This window comes from Maniola jurtina, chromosome 20 (genome assembly GCF_905333055.1).
Source record: "Maniola jurtina chromosome 20, ilManJurt1.1, whole genome shotgun sequence".
NCBI lineage: Eukaryota > Metazoa > Arthropoda > Insecta > Lepidoptera > Nymphalidae > Maniola > Maniola jurtina.
Window position 1 is genome coordinate 4,572,594 of NC_060048.1, and position 24,443 is coordinate 4,597,036.

General features: G+C 36.4%; 1 protein-coding gene across 13 annotated transcripts in view; it reads left to right on the top strand.

Annotated features, from left to right (window-relative positions):
- The window catches only part of LOC123875585 (potassium/sodium hyperpolarization-activated cyclic nucleotide-gated channel 2), a 280,825-nt gene that overhangs the window by 161,546 nt on the left and 94,836 nt on the right, over positions 1-24,443 (top strand). For 9 of the 13 annotated variants that reach the window (XM_045921492.1, XM_045921494.1, XM_045921493.1 and 6 more), the window contains one exon: positions 6,745-6,956. In XM_045921492.1, the coding sequence (XP_045777448.1) occupies positions 6,745-6,956 (212 nt within the window). The other 4 variants (XM_045921508.1, XM_045921509.1, XM_045921506.1 and 1 more) reach the window with 4 other exon arrangements.

Below are 24,443 nucleotides of genomic sequence, written 5' to 3' on the forward strand. Positions count from 1 at the left end.
AAACGTATGCTCAAAAAGGAATCACTGTGTTTATAGCTCTTTTAACGATCGTAGGCGGAAATGCAAAAGTATAAAAATATTTATTTGCACCATTATGCGAACATCGGAATAAATGCGAAATACGATAGGTCACAAGATTTACAACGCAGAGTTTATAAAACTGAATTGCTTCAGCGTAAGCACGTTTAAAAAAAAATATTAACACACGATAGATGACCAATGACTATGGAATTTTGGAAACTACTTAAACTGGCATTCCCAAAGGAGAGGTTCTTTTACCTTTTATATAATATGTACTAGCCGACCCTACTACATTTAGACCTGTCATTTTAGTCAAGAGATTATGTACAACAGCTAGGGTTTTTCCTTTATATGTGAAAATATCAAATAAATAAGAATTTCCTGGTTCTTCTGGTAAATTAGATACTTAGGGCAATACAGTTGTTCGTCCGCCAAGGATTAGCAAGAAACGAGTTGAGTTAAAAACTAGAAATGAGTTGGCGAGCAACGAGAAGCGAGTGTGTAGTTGGGATTTGAGCGAGTGGCGAGTGCATTAATTCCTGCACAAACTACGCGAGTGTTTTGACCGCCAAAAGAGTGTTGCTGTGTGAGTGTCTCTTTGATAGCTCTTGTCGCTGCGACGAACTAGTGCAGAGAGAATATCTACTGACCAATGTGCAACGTCAACGATCAACTATTATAATTAAATTTATCTTTTCTATTGATTCGGAATCATCATCATCATCATCATCATCATCATTTATTCATTCTTAGTTCTTAAACTATTTCAATGCACAAATAGTTATCCTAAATATTATTTTACAATATTTTGCTATGTACTAAGTATTTGTTAGTAGATGTGCCTTATAAACAGTAGGTATACAATGTTAGAAAGTTAGTAAGAACATACGAATAGGTTTGACAACCCCTGTGCTAGTAAACACTGTATTACAGTGGGTTGACTTCTCCCGTTCCTAAGAACTTAATTTAAATGTGTTAATATGGTGCGCTGATGGTCGGACATGCAAAACCGTACCAATACAACAGCGTTATAATCAAACATAGTGTACCAATAAAAATAAAAAGTCTTAATAATATATTTTAATGGAGGGTAGGTAGTGATTGTAGTTACGTACACGCGGCATTGTTGTGAGGTATCATGCAATCCAACTGCCTGTCACTCCTTTGTGCGTACATTGAGTTATGAGTTTTTAGAGACCGAGTTCTTATTCTGTATCACTAGTAATAAATATTAGTAATGTAGTGTAATGTTATTGTTAGTAAATATTAAGCCTATAGGTTTTCGTGCGTGTGCGCTTACGTGAATTTTGTGGTATATATGTATGTGTGCATGTGTGTATATGTGGAGTATGCGTGTGTGTGTTTGTGTGTTTGCGTGTGATTGTGCATTGTGTGTTGTTTATGTTTGCAGTTTGTCATACTACTACTACTAATATCATACTATTTTAATCAGAAGATCCTCTGTTTCGTTATAATTTAGAACATTAAGATATTTTATTAATTGCGTTTTCAATTTATTACTTGTAAAATCTTTTAGCATTATCTTTTTGCTTATTGCGTTGTATAGTTTCGGTCCTAGATAATTTATGAATTTTTGAGCGAAACCTGTTTTTTGTTGAGGGATATTATACACTCTATGTATTGTACGCCTAATTGCAGGAACTGGTTGAATTTTATGTTGTGCAATTATCGCGTGTTTTATAAATAATTTACGAACTGTAAGTACCTCTAGCTCAGAATATAAAAGGTGGGTAGGGTAAGTATATTTTTTAAAGGTCATAACTTTGAGTACGGCGCGTTGCGCTCTTTCTATGGTTAATAAGGTGGTTTTGGAAGCACCACCCCATGCTTTTATCCCATAAATGATTATAGACTGACATAGGGCATAGTAAGTACTTAATAGTAATTTAGTTGAACAAACATTCCTGAGTAATTTAAAAATATATATAAGTTTCCTTATCCTGCAACTTAATTTTTGTATGTGCTGTTTCCAATTGAGATTCTGATCGATCAATACACCAAGGTATTTAATAACGCTTGTCCTTTTAATAATGTAACATGAACAGTTACTTATTTGAGAACATGTATGGGCTTTAATACAAACAGAATTCTGCTCCGGTTGTGTTCTATTTTTAATACTGTAGGTCATAAATTTGGTTTTGTCTAAATTTAACGTGAGAAGATTATGATCCAGCCATGTGGTGACCATTTTAAGGCCTCGATTAGCTAAATTATTAGCTTCTTGCCAAGACTTCGCACTAAAAAGCAAAACTGTGTCATCTGCAAAAGAGACTATCTTTCCATTAGTTAAGTTCATATTACATAAATCATTTATGTAAATCAGGAACAATGTAGGGCCAAGAACGCTTCCTTGGGGCACTCCAAATTTAATGCATTCTTCCTGACTCGCATACTGACCAATTCTTACATGCTGCTGTCTATTAGAGAGATAGTCACTTAATAATTGCAATGGCAGGCCACGTACACCAATGTACTCAAGTTTCCTAATTAGAATTGGAACGGATACAGTATCGAAAGCCTTAGCTAGATCCAGATATACTGCAATAGTCTTTCGTCCCTCATCAAGGTTACCTACTATATAAGAAGTTAATTCCCGTATGGCATCATCCGTTGAATAGTTTTCCCTGAACCCGAATTGATTAGGTGAGAGTAGTTTATTAGACTCCAGGAAATGCTTTAGTCTGGCATTGACTACTTTTTCGATCACTTTAGCAATAACAGACAAAAGCGAAATGGGTCTGTAGTTGGAAACTAACTCTTTATCACCAGATTTGAGAATTGGAATTACAATAGATTTTTTTAGTGCCGCAGGAAAAACACCATCATCTATACAGCGGTTGCAAATAATACACATGGGTAGCGTAAAAATGTTTATCCCCTTTTTGAACAGCGATGTGGAAATGCCATCAGGGCCAGTAGATCCTGTTGATTTTAAGTTTAGTATTATACGTTTAATTTCCGTCTCATCTGTGGGCAGAATAACCAAAGAATTTAATGGTGCACCTATTTGCTGAGGTTTTTGCTGTCGAGCTAGTTCTAGTTCATCTATCTGTAATCTTGTTAGTATATTATTAGCCAAGTCATTGCCAATTTTAATAAAATAATCATTGACGTGATTAAGCGAAGAAGTAGACGTAGAATTAATTTGTAAAAGCTCTGTAGATGAATTTTCTTTTTTGTTCAGATTACACAATTGTTTTATTACTTCCCATTTATCTTTCAGATTTTTGTTTTTGCTATTTATTTCTTCTCTATAATAGGTGTCTTTAAGTGTCTTTAATAGTTTATTACAAGTATTACGATATCGTTTGTAAGTTAAAGCTAATATTTCATTGTCAGGGTTTTTACGTAACTTTTTATGTAAATTATCCCGATTCCTCATGCAGCGGCATAAACCAGGGGTTATCCAGGGTTTAATATTAGTTTTACGTCTGGATAATTTAAAAGTAGTAGTGTGTCTTTTCATTGTGTTACTGACTATTTCTATAAAAATATTTGTCATTTCATCAGCATCAGCATTGTGAAATGTTTCCGGCCAATTAATTTTACTTAGTTCCTCAATTACTGCATTTAAGTTAATTTTTGTTCTTTCAATAGTTTGTTTTTTAGGTTTAATGGTTTTCCTTGGTATTGATGTCATAACACAATAATGATTGGTAATTGTTGTATTACAAACTATAGATGAGGAGGAATTTTTAGTTCTAATAAAACTGTGGTCCAAGCAGTTATTCAGTCTTGTCGGAAAGGTATGTGCAGGTAATAATCCATGCGAGGCAAGTAGATTCATATATTCTGTTGTATCCCTATTGATGGCATGATGATCTGCAATGTTAATGTTTATATCACCCATTAAAACGACTGTTTTGTAGCTTCTATGTTCGAATAGCAATTTATCTAAAGAGTTTAAGAATGGTTCCAGATTTTTGAAAGAGGGCGGCCGGTACACTGAAATAATTGCGAGATCATTATTAATAGTGGTCACTAGACAGTTAGCTTCTTTAGAGTATTCTGGTTCATTAACATTACAAGTTAAGTGTTCTTTTATGTATATGACGACACCATCATTTTGATTGATATGATTTTTAGTTGCATATGACAGATAATTTGTTATTTTAGGTATGCTAGATATTTCAGTTAGCCAACATTCAGTGAGTATAATAATATCAAATGAAATATCCAAACGTTTAAGTAGGACCAGTAGTTCGTCATAATTACACGATAGCCTCCTAATGTTCTGAGTTAAAATGCTAAAAAAGTTACTGCCATGCTCTAATAGTGTTTTACATTGTTCCGGTATGTCCGCGATCACAGCTTTGCCGACATTGATGTTATCGTCAATGTCAGCTGAGATTGCTTGTATATTAGCCATAGTCAGCAGGATAGATGAACGAAGAAGTTGAATTTAAAAAATAAGCTGTGTTGCGGACAGACAATGTAGCCGAAATATATAAGCAGATGCCTCTGAGTAAACAATATGCAATAGTAGTATGTAAATATATGTGTGAGTACTTGATGAATTGTTGTGGTTGTTGTGTGTGTGTGTGAGTGAGATGTGTGAGTATGCACTTAAGATTGCTAAGATTAACTAAATCATTATTAGCTATGTGACATAAAAATTTAACTATTAAACATATTTCCTCCAAGTGATTCATTTTGTACTTTTTATTAAGATAGTCCGGCAATGTCTGATTCTGCGTAGATTGGAATTGCTGGCGATCCTGGTTCTCGTCTCGCATAAATTCGTCCCCTCCTGATCCAAACGAATTTCCACTTGAGTTCTTTGCCTGCTTCGCGGGCCTTCCGAAATAACTGTCTGTTATATTTCGTAAGCCTTTCGTTGATATAAAACTTCCGGGGTTCATTCGATAAGCCAAGATCAGCGATCGTGATATTACGATGTGCACGGGCGCTACGCAGCATGTCATTGCACTGGTCCAAGCGTGCCAGTCGCACAACGAGTGGTCTCGGTCGTAATTGCGTCTGCCCGTCGGTCTTATTTGCGAGAACGTGGTGTCCACCTGTGCGTGACACGCTTATAACATCCTGCGATTCCAATTTTACGTCTAATTTTGTTGAAATTAATAATGTCAAGTGCTGTAGGTCTTCATTTGGTTCTTCAGGTATGTTTATAATCTCAATCTCATTTGATAAGAGGTTTTGATCTCGTTCATTTATATTCTTTTTTAATTGTGCCACAGTAGCTTCGAGCTCGGAGATGCTGTTGCTCTGCTGATTTTCCCTAAGGCGCTTCTCGAGCAGCTCCACTCTTTCATCTAATCGATTCAAGCGTGAAGTACACAGCGCAATGGATGCTTTTATACCAGACATTTCACTACGAAATTCTTGAATATCAGTACGAACAGCACGAAGTTCATCCAAAAACTCCGTTCGAGCTAAATTCAGTTCTTCCCTAAACAGGCGCAGTTCTTGCCCCAGGTCCATGTCTACAGTAGCATCAAGTGCTGTATTGTCTAAGCATCCCTCTTCTATTGTGCAACTATCGTCTTGAGGCACCGACAAGTCCAGTCCTTTAACAGGAGTTTCACTTTGATTGTCCCGTGGCAGCCTGCAATCATATATTGATTGTACATTTCTTGAGCGTCAAAATAGTCGATAGCTAGTCGCTTCCTCGTCAGCGGTGGGGCAGTTGCCTTATGATGCTTTATCGAATTCTACGTATTGGACTATTGGTCGTTTTAGACAAGATCTAATCTTGACGTTGCTGGTAATATTGGCATACACAGTCGTTTCAGTAGTTTTAGGCCTAGGGGCTTACCCGGTATTGCTTACGTCATACAATAATAGCCCCATTTGGATCACAACCAAATAAACATAATAATATTTTTATAGATTTATAATGGTTCCTCAGAATAGAATAGTGTAATAAGGAGGTCGTTTTTAGAAACGATTTAGGCGCTCGTGCGTAAACGCTGAGTAATGTCCGGAAATATTAAAATAAAGATTGTTAGCATTCTTTTTTAATGATTTTGAAAACTGTGGGCGAAATAAAATAACACAGACATCCTTGCACCAGATGTATTGATAAATAATTATATTTATAAAAGGGCCGATAGTTAAACTGAACTTAGCGTGGAACTAATTTAATCTGGACAGACTGTGCTATCGAAACTATCTGTCAAGATCTAGATGTCCTAATTAATTTTTTTAAATTATTAGTTTACTTGTTTAGAGAATAGAGTAAACAAAATATTCGGGGATAGTTGCAGGAAACCAAACATTCACCAACATAACAGCGTTCATCGGAGTATCGCTTTTTTTTTACGCTGGGTAATACATTTAAGCATCTCCTGGAGGCCAGCCAGTCAGCTGTAAACCAGCCAGCCAGCTGAGAGAGGGTATGTGGGACTCGCCAACCGAGAGGCGACCGGAATACCCACTAATATTCTCACTAATTCGTACCGATAGTACCGAAATGGCTACCCTTTCGCCGTAGGGTTTTTCCTCCACTTTTAAGTCCGTACTCTAAGGCTGAGATCTATAGAAGCTTACTTTGACTTTGCTCAGATTTAAGTTTCAGTTAAAACGAGACAGATTTACGCCAATAATATAACGCTGTCTCGTTTTAACAGTGACTTAAGTCTAAGCTAAGTCAAAGTACGCTCTTTAATCTCAGTATTAGTAACCAAGCAATAGGTGCTAATTTGGAAGTTTAGAAATTTACTATTTTTTTTTTTTTTTCAGATGCGAAGATGGTGGAGGCGGCGCGGCGACAGGCACGGGCGGGCGCGCGGCGTCATTACGGCTCGCGAACGGGCGGGTGTCGACGCAGTCGGCGGAACAACTGCCGCACTCGCCTGCCGACTGCGCCTCCGTGCGCATCTCCATAGACAACACCAACACCTGCTGCACAGACTCGCTCGTCACTGCGCTCGATGACGAGACCCTGCTGCTCGGTTAGTGAACTCCTTTGTATAGATAATGCGTTACGGCTCGCGAAAGTGTCAACGCAGTTGGCGGAACAACTGCCGCACTCGCCTGCCGACTGCGCCTCCGTGCGCATCTCCATAGACAACACCAACACCTGCTGCACAGATTCGCTCATCACCGCGCTCGATGAAGAGACCCTGCTGCTCGGTTAGTGAACTCCTTTATATAGATAATACGTCACTGCTTGCTAACGGGCGGGTGTCGACGCAGTCGGCGGAACAACTGCCGCACTCGCCTGTCGACTGCACTTCCGTGCGCATCTCCATAGACGACACCAACACCTGCTGCTCGCTCGTCACCGCGCTTGAGGACTAGACCCGAGTCAAGGAAGGAAGGAAGGAGAAGGAAGGAAGGAGAAGGAAGGAAGGAGAAGGAAGGAAGGAGTTCACTAACCGAGCAACAGCTCGGTTAGTGAACTTCTTTGTATATGTAAGTAACATGTTACGGCTCGCGAACGGATCGTGCTCGTCGTTGTTACGCACGCACGCAGCGCACGGGTGGCTCGCAGCGCGGCGCGTGCATATGACATACTGTTAGCACTTGGTGAATAAATAACAGTAGTTAGTGAATAAAAAGGAATAGCTTTGAGTCAGGAAAGACAGAAAATAAATGATTGATGTATCAAAGTTGTACCTACGTATCTAGGCTCTGGGGCTTTGGACAAAAAGTACTATGTATTTTACATATATATAGTTATAGTTACTTACACCCTAAAAATAATAATCGATACAACATACTTAATCATTTATTAATAACTGAGTGATATAATATAGAGTAGGTACATACATAACCTACTCTATAGGTACATCAATCTCTCTCTCTGTACATCGTATTCCTAATAATTTTTAAATAATAAAATATTCTTGGCATAATGACGCGTGGGTTCCCATCTCAACAGATCTGAGATCTTAACTCTTAGGTTTTATACCTAATCTATATAAAACCACAGACAAAATGCCCAAGAACATTTCTTTTTATAAAAATATGAATAACTTATAGAAAGCAGCCAAATGGCTAGTTTAACCAATTTATTCAGTTTCAATAATCCTCTTATATTAGGGTGCTCTGCGCCAAAATAACAACGTTGTACTAATATCACTAATACATTGTTATTTGTATGTGTAGATCTTGGACGAATAAATACTCGTGTAGATATGATAGCGTTTCGGTCTAGCACTCTAGTTTATTACCGCCTTTACATTAGAGGAAAAGATAAAGCTAACGGAATTTCTAGGAAATCTTACACTTTCGTAGGAACTACAAACTCCTTTACGCTTTTCCTTTTTAACCGACTTCCAAAAAAGGAGGAGGTTCTCAATTCGTCGGAATCTTTTTTTTTTAATATACAACTTGGAATACACCCGTTTTGTTGTGAGAATTCACCACAAGCGGGATAACAACAGCTATGTAGTAAAATTAATTGGTCGAATACGCCGTTCATCAAAATGACGGTCTAATAAGCTGATGATGGGGTTATGAATGGAATGCGTTATAGAAATCTACCGTAATCCAAATGCGTTCTCTATCGACCAAGGAAAATGGTTGGCAATGAAAATGAAAATGGATTCAACGACATACCTTATATTTTGACGTCTTATTAGTGGGAGATCCCGGGTTCGATTCCCGGCAGGCGTTTGGAATTTTATAATTTCTAAACTATAGGTCTATATTTCTAAATCACTGGTCTGGTCTGGTGGGAGGCTTCGGCCGAGGCTAGTTACCACCCTACCAGCAAAGCCGTGCCACCAAGCGATTTAGCGTTCCAGTATGATGCCGTGTAGAAATCAAAGGGGTTTGGGTTTAATAAAAACTGCCATTCCTCTTCCAGGTTAGTCCGCTTCCATCTTAGACTGCATCATCACTTACCACCAGGTAACATCGCAGTCAAGGGCTAACTTGTATCTGAATCATAAGGTAGAGGTGCGTGTCTGGCATTGAACCCCAGACCCATCAACTAAGAGACCGACGCCTTAACGACTAAGCTATCACTGCTTATTAGTCTTGATATGCTTAACGAAAATTGCATCATCGCAGAACACAATTTCGAAATAGAAACACACACGCGCAAGATTTATTAACAAAGAGTTTCCTGTAAACGTGAGTCAAACAGGTAAATGACACAGGCACTTAATAAAACATCGGATATCTTTAATTTAAACTCTGACGTACCTTCCTTTTTCAGATTTACCTGAGTTATCCACACTAATATTATAAATGCGAAAGTGTATCTGTCTGTCTGTCTGCTAGTTTTTCACAGTTTAACCGATTTTGATGAAATTTGGTACAGAGTTAGCCTAGATCCCGAGGATGGACATAAGCTACTTTTTATCCCGTAAAATCAAAGAGTTTAAGGACTCTGTAAGGACCATCTGCTTAACCGATTTACATGAAATTTGGTACAGAGGTAGCTTGTATTCCGGAAACTGACATAGACAATTTTTTATACCGGAAAATCAAAGAGTTCCTACGGGATTTTAAAAAACCTGTATCCACGCGGACGAAGTCGCGGGTATCATCCATAAAGTTATAAATATTCAATTGACGCCTCCGATAAATAATGGGTCATCATCATCATCATCACACCATTGAGCTATGGGAAGCTGTTATGGGAAGGCATGTAGGTTTCCTCACGATGTTTTCCTTCACCGTTAAAGCAAGGGAAATTGCGAAATGTTAGAGGTGCGTAGTACAGATTGAACCCCGGACCCGTCGAATAAAATGCCGATGTTTTAACCAACAAAGCTGTCACCACTTTTAATAAGGGGTATTTCTTGTGAAATAAAAATAAAATGAATAAAATATAATGGATTTAATAAACTATAATAAAAATACAGAGTATTATAAGTGCGCGCTACGTAGGTGTGGTAGATAAGCTCATTATTTCAATGTAAAACCTGATAATAGCTATTATATTTGTCATAAAATTTTGAAATAAAGGATGTCAAAACGTGATAATATTTAATCAGCCTTGTTCAGTAATATCCTGTTTGTGTGATTTGTATAGATAACCAGTATCCCATATGCCGATTTTTATAAAAAGTCAAAAAGAAATCCCAAGAGACCTCGTCGATTTTCCGGGATAAATAGTAGCCTATGGATATCCGTATTCAGCACACAAGCTATTTCTGCACCAAAATGACTCGGCCACGTGAAATTAGGTTTTTGTAAATCCCATAGGGTTCTTGCGGAAGGATTCGAACCTGCGTCTTCCTAGAAATAGCGCCCGGACGCTAGGTTAGGACCATGGTTTACTTGCTGCCTGTGCCGAAATTTGAGATATATGTACTCGTATGTTCACTCAGTACTTAAGCCCATAGGAACCCGCAGGAACTTTTTCGGAACAAAAAGTAGCCTATTCCAGAATGCTATCTCCGTGTAAAAGACGTCTGTTATTTAGAAAGTCAGTTTGCCTATCACTACTCATATTATAAGTCAAAGTCAAAGTCAAATATAAATGCGAATGTGTATTTGTTTTTCGGTTTGTTGGTTTATTTGTTCCTTGGATGGTCCGCGTGGATGTAGTTTTTGGAAATCCCGTAGGGACTCTATAATTTTCGTGCATGTAAAGTATGTCACTCGCCATGTCTTTAACTATAAACCATGCAAAAAATCATGTCGACCCGTTGCTCCGTTGCGACGTGATTGAAGGACAAATCAATAAACCAACAAATACATTTCACATATTTTATAGTATGGGTAGTGATGGGTAGAGATTGTTATACTTACAGTACTTACACCTTTTTATGACACTCGTAGAATCTTGCAAGGAATTTTCATACGTACCTACAGCTATGTCTATACTGATTGTACAGCCATAAGGACGGACAGTTTTCGTTTACAATATTTGATTGCTTCACCTGCATTAAACTAGGTTAAAATGTACAGTTCAAAAAATAGTCATTAAAATTTATTACGAATACTCGATAAAGCTCCGGAACTTGCATGTGCAATCCAGCGCTACCCAATTAGTAGCTACAGACTCGACATTAAAATTGTATGAGCATTGCAAAATCCCATCGGAACCGAATATTACCTACATGCATAATAATAATGACTCTACGCCTACATGGAAAATATTAATAAAGTTATTACAGTAGATTTAAATATATATTTTAAACGCACATACAATAAAATTAAAATTAAATTTATATACAAAGTAGGTAGGTAATTTAATTGAAACTATAGAATAGAGTAGAATATATTTTTATTCAAGTAAACTTTACAAGTGCTTGTGAATCGTCAAATTAATTTGCTCTGTGCTACTGGTTCGGAATGCCGTTCCTATCGAGAAGAACCAGCAAGAAACTCGGTGGTTGCTCTTTTCAATTGTTCGATTTAAAGTAATATGCCATACTATGACAAGCAATTGCAGCCCCGCGCATTGCTGGAGCGAGTCATCATTGCTTTTTTATCATTTACATAATTTTCGATTGTATAATATGCTTTTTTTAGGACCATACTTTTAATAGATTTTTTAAACTTTTGTAAAGGCAAGTCTAAAATTGACTGTTGAATTTTATTATAAAATAACCTATTAGGCCTCATTTATACGAGAGTTTTTCAAGTTCAAATAGAACAAATGCATTCCCAAGTATCTGTTACTGTCTAACACGACAACGCTTTTTTAACGCGTTTTATACTTCCAACGACGGGTTTTAACGCAACGCTTTTGAATTAGGGCTTACACTCATTCCCACAAATGACTTTCCCACTTTCCTGAGGCGGAGCGTAGGATATAAAAGGCTACTCTTGAAAAGGCCTGTGTCTAGCAATGTACGCATACAGGCTGATGGACTGGATTGGACACACCTATACGAGTAGGTACTTTCACACGCCACGGTCTTGCGTCGCCTGAATTCAGCGGCACCCTACCACTCTGATGTCATCGGTCCACCTCGTGAGGGGTCTGCCTACGCTGCGTTTTCCAGTACGAGGTCGCCATTCGAGCACCTTAGAACCCCAACGTTTATCGGTTTTTCGAACTGCCTGCCTTATTGCCACTTTAACTTCGCAACTTGTTGAACTATATCCACGTTATAAACTTATCTAAAAAAACCCCTACAATAGAAAGTCATTATCCTCATGCCTTGTACGTGAGTATTTTTTATCTGCTAAGATACATATAAAGGGAATGTCCTGAATTACTGAGTCATCAGCAAGTGCGATAACCGTTGAAGCTGTGATTGTGAGGAAAGTACACCTTTTGTGATGTAAGCACCTAATAAGAAAAGGGGTTTTTCGGAGATAGTATGAAGGTATGAATCAACTTAGCTTATGAAAGATAGCCAGATTTTCGGCACTTTCTATATCAAGATACCTACCAATTACCAATTTACAAAAAGTTTCCAAATCATTACTTTTTTATGTTTGAAGATTTTTCGAAGCTTCCTTTATCAATGGATTTTTTATGTTACGAGTGGGTACGGTTTTGTGGAAGCAATTATTCTAGAATCAAAACAATAACATATTCAGATGATTGTAGTAATTAAATTAAAAATGATTGTGTAATTTTTCCTAAATTCTGGGAAAAGAAAAATACTTCTTCACATCCGTTATAATATTTTAAAAAGTGATCGCGAAAGATTTTATTGAAAGAAAACTTATTCAAGAAGAGTATATTGCCTTCAATTTTAATAAAAAATTTATAAAGTCATTTGGATGCCGCCCGAAACCAATTGCTAGGCTCTCCGAGGGAAATCCCGAAGTAAGCAGACTCGAAATTGCTTCCCTACTTGCTTGTTTAAATCTTCACCCGTATCTGTTTACCTTAATATCTATCTTTTTTCGATCAAGCACATTGTCGATTAACTGGGCTGTCCAGATTTCTAGACTTACATTTACTGGCTTTATAGACTTAGCTAGTTTTTAGATTATGCTTTTATAATAATACTGGCTTATGCCCGCAACGTCGTCCGCGTGGACTACACAGATTTTGTGTGTGTGTGTGTGTGTGTGTGTGTGTGTGTGTGTGTGTGTGTGTATGTGTGTGTGTGTGCGTGTGTGTGTAGCAAAGTAGCAAAAGCTACTGAACGGATTTGGCTAAAAGGAATGGAGATAGATTATACCCTGGATTCGCACATAGGCTACTTTTTATCCCGGCAAATTAAAGAGTTCCCACGGGATTTTTTAAAAACCTACATCCACGCGAACAATGAACATGTCAAAATCCAATGAACGCGTGAGCAGTGAAAAGCTAGCAGACTAACTGACACACTTTCGAATTTCATTTAGCATGAATTATTTTTATTTGACTTTTAGCATGAATTAGGATTATTAGGATATGGCGGCTTTTGAAAGAGTTGTCATAACTACTGTTTTCTTTCGGCTCAGAATCTGCTAGAGGTTAGGTGGTGCCTTCGATATCAATGGTCGATATCAATGTATATGCCTGTGCATGACAATAAGTGGCTTACATGATTATGCATGACTTGAGTTTAATTATATATAGCAAATATATTGTTGCGGTTCACTAGTTATGTTCTTACTCATACCCGACTGAGTTTGTTGTGGGCTCTTCTCAGACTTGGGCGCGTTTGGAACCCTCGTAGCTTTAGTTTTAAGTTACGTAATTAATCATCACCACTATATCGTACAAATTTCACAATTCCGACCATCAAAAGGAGTACAATTGTACCTATCTACTTTGAATAAATGATTTTCACTTTGACTTTGACTCTACTGGGTAATCTCTTTATCGAATTTTAAATACCGTGTAATTTTAATGCAGAAACTACGGATTATTCAATTACAATGTATCCGTAAGTGGGGCATTTATACGAACTCCATTACGCACAAATTTATGTGACACGAATCCGCCAAGGAGTTCAGGAAATAAATTAAAACAAACGAAATCGCATACGGACACAGATATATCTCACTCCAGGGACTTTAGTCCAAACAAATAACAACATTACGGTTGAACGATGAGCTTAATCAGGTAGCACCATTGGCACAGAGTAAAGATAGTGTCATTGGTTAGTGCTTTAAGAGGAGTTTTTCGTAGCGAGCTCCATACAAACGTAGTTTGGCTCTCATTTGAATATTAACCAGTGAAACTCAATGAAATTTTATAGACAACTTCTAGGAACTAATTGACCAATATAATTAGGTTCCACGAGCTAAAGTATTTACATATACAAATATTTGAACTCGTGTAATTTTAAAACTAGATATTTTTATGGAAATTCGTCAAACCACATACATAGATATCTATTAGTTTCGAAAACGTGTCTACTAAATTTTGTTGAATTTGATTGGTTGATATTCAAATGAGGACTAACTTTGCTGGTATGGCAGATCTATGAACCCTTGTAAGTTTTAAACTAGATATTTTTATGGAAATCTGGGAAAACCACACATTAGTTTCCAAAACGTATCAACTAAATTTCATTGAATTTGGTTAATATTCAAAAGATAACCAAACTACGTTTGTATGGACAGCGCTGGGGAGCGCTGGGAGGCCCGTTGGAAACATCTCTTAAATCGCATCGTATAGCCGAATTTCGGTAACAGGAACAAGCTATCAAGCTGTTAGCATTGACCATGAATGTTGGGAATGAGATCTAGAAGCGACAAGGCGCATGGCCGCTTCTGTGTCTTGCAAACTGTGCAGCCAGACGTCAGTACTGTGGGGCAGTAGTCACCGGCCGCCCAGCCTCGCGCGCTGACATGTCGCGTTCCGACATCCAAATACTTTGAGTCTTCGCGCGACTAAACGAACCCAAGAGTTCAGAGTTACTAAGCAAAATCTGTGTCGCTCTCGCGTGTGCTGTGCCTTTGAACGAAGAGGAAATTGTGACAAAATGACGGAAAAAGGATCGCGGCGTTACGTTCGTAGATAAATTAATTTCAGGGTGTCAAAAGCTTATATGTTTCCCGCAATGTTGTCTGTATGTTCGGATGCCTACATTCCTCTGGGACTAACAGTGTTACGTTGAAATCTAAGATTCACTGTGGTTTGTTCATAATTTTTTGAGTGTTGTTGCTGTGATTTTAATTAAGTTTTCGCAAATTGGTATGACGTCGTCGCTTGCTAATTAAATTTCGGTAAACTGAATTATCGAAATATGTCGAAATCTCGACGGTAAATCAAAACTGTTGGATAATTTATTATTATGATCAATATTATACAAGGTTAAGATTTCGAGGATTAAATTTTTCACCGCTGCCAAAATAAACAGTGAGTCTTTTATATCTAAGGAATAATGCACTTTTCTTTAGGTAAAGAGCGTCATGTCTAATTTCAGACTATCTGTATAAGAGGTCTTTTGAATCTCGCCATATACACGTACATACTCGTAAAACATACCAAAACAAATCACATAAAACGTCACAAATAACTCTTTACAAAGGACAAAATATTTGAAAACAAAAGAATGACGGAGTAAACTGCCCAAAGGAGTAACACCATACATATTCAAAATGCTGAAAAATTTGCATTGCAAATAATATTCTTTTGCTGCGGCCCATATTAGCCAAGCCAAGCTTTACATTTTTTAATACGAGTCCGATTTAACTTATCTAGGTAAAAAATATTTTCGAAAGCACTATATAACTAATTCGCTTCATACCTACTTCAACGTGCATGATATCTCTATGTGAATCCACAGCTTAATAAGTTTTGCTTTTAATTAAACACGAGTATTTAGTATATAACTTGGTGAAATAACACAATCAACTCCATGTTACGTAGTCAAGAACTACCAGATAGGTAAAATTCGATACAGAAACAACCGCATGTACAATCATCTCAGTGTAAGGCCTCAATTACACTTGTAAGCTTTACTCACGTAAGTAGCTTACATGATTAACTTATAAGTTAATTAATCATGTAATGTCTTGTAGTATAGAAGCAGGCGTTATTTTGCGGAAGTCCATGATATACAAGGAACCGAAAGCTTAATTTGCTATAATCCGCTAACCAAATGGTTACGGTTTAATACGCCAATGGTTTGGCGGTATAATCCGCCAAACCATTGGCGGATTATAGCAATCCGCTAACCAAATGGTTACGGTTTGCTATAATCCGCCAATGGTTTGGCGGATTATAGCAAATAAGCTTTTGTGCTTATAATAAGCTTCCTTGTATAGTCTGTGTCTTTGTGTCTGAGTCTGTGACTTTGTGTATGACTTTTTGTGTAAGACACTATTTTATGTATCATTTGCCTTGGTAAAGTTGTCAATTAATAACATAAGCCACTTACGTGAGCAAAACTTACAGGTGTAATCGGGGCCTTAGTTCAGGCTCGAGTCGTACATAATTGGTTTGAGGTGTTTTTGTAATTTTGTGACATTTTAGAATTTGGTCATTGAAATTAATCCTGAATATTATAATTAGTCAATCCTGAATATTAAAATCAGTAGGTACCTAAAAGGAATTTAAAGGCGTAGTAGAAGACACCCGCAACCCAACCTGCTTTCGACCACACGTCTATTATTATTTGCCTTATAAACCATAGATAGTTATGGATTTCCATATTAGACATCCGATTTTAAACTATTTATTAAACTAAATTTTTTAACTATTTACATTATTTTATGAAACCTATGATACGACTCTGCAAATTATCAAAAGCTGTTTACCGAGACACAGTTTTTACTAGTTCGGGAAACAGGTGCACAGTAATATAATTGTTATTAGGTATGACTAATTGAAGTTAATATGTCTTGACATGTTTGTGTTAAGTATATTTGTTGTTGAGCCAAAATAAATTTATCTTTATCTTTATGTAATTTTTCTCTACCTCCGATAGAAAGTTTTATCACAGTTTAACATCACAACTTCCCAAAACTAATATTATTTGAGTCGCCCGGCTTCTAAATTTTAAGGCAATATTCAAAAAGTGGGAGCTTTCCTTTGTCCAACAATATTGCTTATTCAAAAGGTAGAGTTTAATTTGTCAACCCTGTTTTGAGTGACTACTGACTATGATGCCTGCAACTTTGTTAACGTGGATCTAGAATTTTTCAAATCCCGTGCGTACCTAGTCTTCAATTTTCTGGCATAGAAAGTAGCTTACATCCGTCTTCAGGATGCAAGCTACCTCTGTATCGAATTTCGTTTAAGGTAGCTGAACGGATGAACCGTTAAAAGACAGACAAACAGGTACACTTTTATTTTAATAGGATATATAAAATACTTACCTACCCTTTACTTACATAATATTATATGTTCCGGAGTAATCTTAAAAACGAGGACTTTCACAGCCAGAGGAAGGTGCTTCTGACGTAAAAACAAAAGTTCCTATGGGATTGTTAGTGCCATAATATGCGGCAAGCACTGCTTCGATGGTACAAGTAGCATGACCAGATAAAGTTTTTATGACCGTCCCTGAGTGGTGTAGGGTGTCCCTTATTGGACGGTAGTTTTAGGGTGGTAATGAGTAGTGAAAGACGTCAATTATTGCCCTTTAGATCCCGGCGATACTGTATGTGTATAAATATGTAAGACTTATAGCTTCCATCAAAGATCCAATTACAATCTGAGAACGGGATGGCATTGGAGTGTACACCATAGTGTCGAGTGACCGCTCCCCGAGGCCCAATTGACATAATCCGCATAATGTATATCGCATTGCTTACAACCACTTGAGACTTGACATTACGATATTATGCGATGTCAAGAACTCAAGACTCAAGATACTCGATCAATTCATGTTTTTAGGGTTCTGTAGTAAAAGTTTCATCACGATCGATGTAGTCATAATCAAAAGTCAAAATCTATTTATTTGTTAAAATAGGAAGGTAGACAAATAAGGTGTTGGTACAATTTTTATAAGCAAAATCATATTTTTATAACATAGGTCTAACTAATTATTTATTTAGGTTTTAACTAATTATTGTCATTCTATTCTATGTCATTTACATTCTTTGAGAGCTGTGAAGCGCACAGCTCTCTTTTTGAATAGAATGTTAGTGTAGGGTAGGAGCTTAGTCTTCTACATCGCGCTAAGATTACCTACTGTGTTAAAATTCACGCCTGTGTTAAGATGAAATTTATTATGAGGTTCAGGCCTCATTCGCACGAGGGCTTTTTTAACGTCCGTTAAAAAAGCGTTCAGATAGAACAAATGCATTCCTAAGTATCTGTTCACACGTCAACGCTTTTTTGACGCGCACTTTGTATTTTCAGTGCAACGCCGGGTTTTAACGCAAGGCTTTTTTACGCTCGTGAAATGTAGGGCTCATTGCTAAATATTTAAAAAGAAAAAAGAAATTAAACTTCAACATATGTTAAGTATTATATTCCCAGCCCAATTCTAAAAAATGAAATCAGGATTGCTTCAAAAAAGCAAAAAGAACCTACTTTCTAAACTAATTATAGACTGAGAGTATTGTAGGTATAGGTATAAAATGCCCAGGCAAAAATTTTCCGCCTAACAATTTTACCGATTATACTCGTATAGATTTATCGAATACGATAAATTAGCGATCACGTGGTGCCCAGACTATTGTACTCTATTAATTCATGTTTATTAAACAAATTAAGCATATGAGTGCGGTATCGGATACCTACGACGCGACGCCTGGCGGCTAATTGTCGGTCTGAGGAAGCGATGATTGTGGCGTGACTCTTCAAACCTTGCTTTTAACGCGGCGGTCTCCGTTTTCGTCGATACTAAAGTTTACTAAAATGGAATTAAGTTAGGAACGCATGGATCGAAAAATTTGAAATTAATATATAATATTTTTCATTATATCCCCTTGGATTTGGTCCGATTAAAACATGATTGGACAAACTTTCCTCGATAGAAAAAAAATCAGAAGTTTGGTCTAAAACCTTAGACTTTTGGGTTTTTCTCTTTAATGACAAAGCTCTTAAAGACGTAACTTTCACCATAGGTGTAAAACAATCAAATAAATAATTCGGTCCGATCATTTCACAGTAAGTGCTATATTTCAAATTATATTCTAAATTATTTGATTTCACGCTTCCTCGCTTATTCTCTTCAAATCGCGTACAGAGCGAGTACAAAGAATTTTCGACCCTATTGTTGAGTGTTATGGGCCGTAATTACGTTATCTTGTCAGTCATACCCGTCGCCTCAGCGCGGCAGGACCTGTTTCGGGTTTCATAAGCATTTTGTCATACTGTAATTGTACAGAATGCCATAGAGTAGTAAATTCAGTACTATGTTATAAAGTATTTTTATTTAGGATTTTTCTAGATTTTAAGATAAGTTTATATTGTGCATTTATTACATTAAAAAAGTAATTATTTTAAAAAGAATGCAGTAAACAGTACATTGCAGTGTAGTGAAGCTAATATTAGGTCATTATAGACCAGGACTTATAATTTGAAAATAAAAATTAATTAATCTGAGTGCTCTATCCCGGTAGCTCAAAGATCAAAAACCAAACTTGTAAAATGCATAAGTATTAGAAGATAAGATGGAAAAAAAACTTTATTGATATCAATTTAAAGGTTTTTAGGGGAAAGTACTAATTATTATGAAAATAGGATGAGAGGAGACCGCGTATAAGCAAGCGTAGTGTAGGACGTCCTCCAGCACGATGGACTGATGATATAAAGCGGCTGGCGCTCTTTAGGGAAGGCCCATGTCCAACAGTGGACATCCACGGGCTCATAATGATGATGATGATGATCATGATTATTATGAAAATGACATCCACTTTCAAGTCCGAGATGTTTATCCAAGGTGTTATAATTTTTAGTTTCTTCACTTGCTATGCAATGATATCATTTATTAGGGTTCCGTACCTCAAAAAGAAAAGCGGAACGCTTATAGGATCAATTTGCTGTCTGTTTGTCTGTCTATCTAACTGTATGTCTGTCTATCTGTCCGCCTGTCAGTCTGTTTTGTCCATGTGTGTTGTGTCTGTCAGGAAAACCTATAGGGTACTTCCCGTTGACCTAGAATCATGAAAATTGGCAAAAACCATGAATTTATGGGTTCATTAAAAAACAATGTGTTTCAATTTTCAAAGTAAGATAACTATACCAAGTGGGGTATCATATAAAAGGGTTTTACCTGAACATTCTAAAACTGATTTTAATTTATTTTTAAGCATAATAGTTTTTGATTTATCTTGCAAAATGTCGGAAAAATACCTGAGTACGGATACGGAAACTTGGTGCGCGAGTCTGACTCGCACTTGGCTGGTTTTTTTATGTATATACGTCACTAAGTAGTCAATAATAAGTTTGACTAAAAATTGCAGTGTCATAAATGTTTTATAGATCAAAAAAATAATCATACTATTAAATATTCCTTCAACTTAGACCTTATTGTCACAGCTTAAAAGTTGAAAATGTGCAAAACAAAATTTCATACGTACTTAATACTTTTTCTCATAAAACTAGTTCAATTTACAAGAAATGAAAGATCCTATTGTGTTTGCCTTTGTCAATACAAAGGATCTTTGTGGCTTTTGTGTTCTCACTCACGTATACTAACATTAAAATATCGATGTTAAAATATTCGTTGTAAAACTTACCTTATGCAGTTATTCTTAAAGTATACATTAAATTGTTATTAGGACGAGAGTTGCTTCGTTTTGGAATGCCAAATCAGTGTATCAATTTTTCTTGTTTTGAATCGAAAGGTAAGAACAGTAATAAAATGTAACTACTGAAATCGTTTGTTTGTAGCTTTTATAGGTTCGTGAGAAGTAGTATTGTTGTATGATAATTTGGTCAATTTACAGATCAAATTTCTCAAAATCCTGTCTTAGTGCGGGTCTACGTTATATAGAGAACCAACTGCACCTTTTCAAACTTCAAAATCCCATCAGGACCAGTCCTGGCACAATTGTTAGTTAGTGGTAGTACCTTTTCACCCCCACTTTTTTTCATATTACATCCGTTAGGTCAATTTTTTTCGTATAAAATGTAGCCTATGTTACCCGGATTTACACCTCATTCATCAAAATCAGCCCAGTAGTTTCGGCGCTACGGTGGAACACACAGAATCTGGATACAAACACACACACATACATATACAGACTGCTAAAATCATAACTCTTCCTTTAGGCTTTGCCGCAATGGGGTAAAAAAACAGGCTGAATTGAGAACCACCTTCTTTTTGGAAGTTGGTTAAAAATTAAAAAAGGAGCAAGCAACAGACCATTTAGACTATTTACTTTTCCAGACGTTTTAGATACTATCTCATTCAGCGTTTATGTCATCCAACTATGTAATTTGACGTCTGGCTAATGAGGTGTTCTAATCATACAGACTATTCACATTTCCAGACGTTTTGCTACTTGTGCATTCTGTTTTTATGGCGTACAGCTAAGTTGACTCTCTGCTGACTGGGTAATCTGCTTTGATGTCATCTAGCTGAATTGTCTATTGGCTTACTAGGCACTTTGCTTTCATGTCAGTCAACGTAAAATTGTCTTTTAGCGAAAAGGTAATGACCTCTTTTTCTGGATGCCTAATGAGAGGCATCCAGAAAAAGAGCTCAGCTTCTGAATTAGAGAAAATAATTACTACAAATTTAAAATTTGAATCAATGGCCCGAATCTGAATATAACAAAAAAGCTATAAAATATTTTAATCTCTGTCTTGACTTTGTTCAGTATCATATAAAAACATTTCTCCAGCGCTTTGACTTTGAACCTTAACGTAAACAGTTAAGTTAGCGTATTGAATGTGTACATACCTACTTATGCTCTTTTGGAATATTTCACCTAATTAGTTAACTTTTATGGCTATTAGCTCCGAGCGGGCCGGTTTGACTGTAACCATATTGAATAAACAAAAACAAGGATTATAAACAAAACAGCTTTTTATACAACACGAAATATATTATAATGTTATCCTGTTATGGCTGCAGGTGCATATAATCTCTTTCAGGTGTTTTTGCACGCCTAGCGCGTGTGATATTTTTTTACTGTAAACGTTTTGATAATATGAAAAAATAGGATTTTACGATCTCGGTAATTAGTGAAATGCAATAAATAGTTACTTGTGTAATGTCCGTGCTAACTATATTTTCATTGAATTTCAGTTGAGTGTAATTTCTATAATCTCAGCATCTATAATAGCAATAAGATATAGAAAATATAAGATTTACCTATAAATGTAAGTAATTAGGAATGACAGTATTATCATTATCAATAAGTGAAAATTTCAGAAACTTGGACTTGTCCATGCTATAATCTTTTATCCATGTGAAGTATCTTCTTTCAAGGCCAAATGTAATGGTCACCATAGTAATGACCAAAACTGGCAGATAGGGGTTTATAATGAGAACGTTAACGTAAAATAGACCTTAACCGCCTTGTTTTATAGCTCAAATTAATCCATTCATGTATAGCCAGTCAGACAGAACCAGAAATTAAAATCGGTGTAATTGAATTTAGGACCTTAAGTCAAGGTTATTTAGGCCCATTTTAATTTAATGTTACTGTGTGTGTGTGATCTCATTCTATGAAAGTTGGTGAAATGTTAAATCTCCTACTATAATAAGCATACAGGTTGAAAAAGACACCTATTAGCATGATTGTAAATAGATCTCATTCATTATTTCTCGTTGTTGACAAAACAATAAAAGTACATTATAATATTGTTGTTTTTTTTTTATCAGTGACTGTTTACTAACTAATGATAGTAACTTGGCAACAGTGTGCATTAAATATTATAAATGCGAAAGTGTGTCTGTCTGTCTGCTACGTTTTCACGGCCCAACCACTGAACCGATTTTAATGAAATTTGGTACAGACTTGGGATACATCCCGGAGAAGGACATAGGCTACTTTTTATCCCGGAAAAATGAAGAGTTCCTACGGGATTCAAAAAAACCGAAATCAACGCAGGCGAAGCCGCAGGGATCCTCTAGTAGTATATAAAACAATATTTAACTTGTACACATATTTTTTATAGATACGCAATGTTATATATTACAATAAAGTAACCCAGCGAAGTCGAATGTAATCGATTCTGATGATACCTACAGATTAATTTTTTTAAATAAATTTTTAATTATTTCATAATAAATATTTTTTATCACTATAACTTTGAATTTTAAACTTATACATAACTTGACTTTTTACTCCATCGTAAACACTGAAGTGGGGTGACGTAATGATTAAATGCAGGAGCGATGTGAAAATAATAATCTACACTGTGGCGATGCGCAACCGGTTCAGGGGCGTCTAAGAGAGATGCCGATACAATGTGTATCGCCATCTCTAGATTTGAAATTATACCTGGAATATACCGTCCCCTTAAGTAGGTTAAGAGGGGTCTCTCCGTCATTTGCTCCATACAAACGCGGTTTGGCTCTCATTTGAATACTAACCAATCAAACTCAATAAAATTTTGTAGATACATCCTGGGTACTAAACTACTAATATCCGTAATATGTTTTCCAGATGTCCGTTAAAATTCTTAATTCTAAGAGAAGCTGGTTAGTTAACCACTGGGATACACTGGGAATTTCATTCGTTCCTAATCCCAATTAACCCAATACAACGCCTATGCCCTACCATAATAAAAATATAATGAACGAAATTACGCCAAAAGACGTATTTGTACTGAAACCATTGGCACGCCCGACTGCTCGTACGATTCTTAGGTAAAATACAATAATATACATATTGAAAGTCTTATGGAAACCAAGAAAAAAATATTTGCGAACTGCGATGCAATATGAGATGTAACTCATCCTTCCACTTGCATGCAACTTGAAAATGGAACGTAGGTAAATCTCTCTGAGACTTTATCAACACTACAATACCATAATCCTTTTGGACAAAGCCTTCACACGTTTCACTCTGCTACCTAGGCATCTCGTCTACGTACATAGTACATTTGATAGACGATGACGCGTTTAAATCCCCTCTTATAGGTTAAATCTTATCTATCCTACCTATCTATCCTCGATGATGACAGGTAAATCACATTAGGTATAGACAATTTAAAATCACAAGTATCGTTGATAAATCCTAGCCTACTGAAAAATTAAGGAGATTTTAATTACACATTTGATGTTCATCATCATCATCTCAAGTATCAATCCATCGCCAGCCCACTACAGAGCACGAGTCTCCTCTTCTTAGAATAAAAAGCGCTAGGCCAATTTTAAAGTTTCTTTTTGGACTACCAAAAATAAAATTTTGTCCTTTTTAACCCCCGAACCAAAAAGAAGGTTGTTATAAGTTTGACGTGTGTATCTGTGTATCTTTGTATCTGTATATCTGTCTGTAGCATCGTAGCTCCTAAACTAATGAACCGATTTTAATTTAGTTTTTCTTTTGTTTGAAAGGTGGCTTGATCGAGAGTATTTTTAGCTATAATACGAGAAAATCGGTTCAGTCGTTTGAAAGTTAAGCTCTTTTCTAGTTAAGTCTGTAACCTTCACTTGTCGGGGGCGTTATAAATTTTAAATTTACACTTGTATAATTTATACCCGTTCTTTTGAAACTGATCTAACACAATATTTTTCTTTTGTATCAAACCTATAAGTATTTTTTATGGCCGCGTT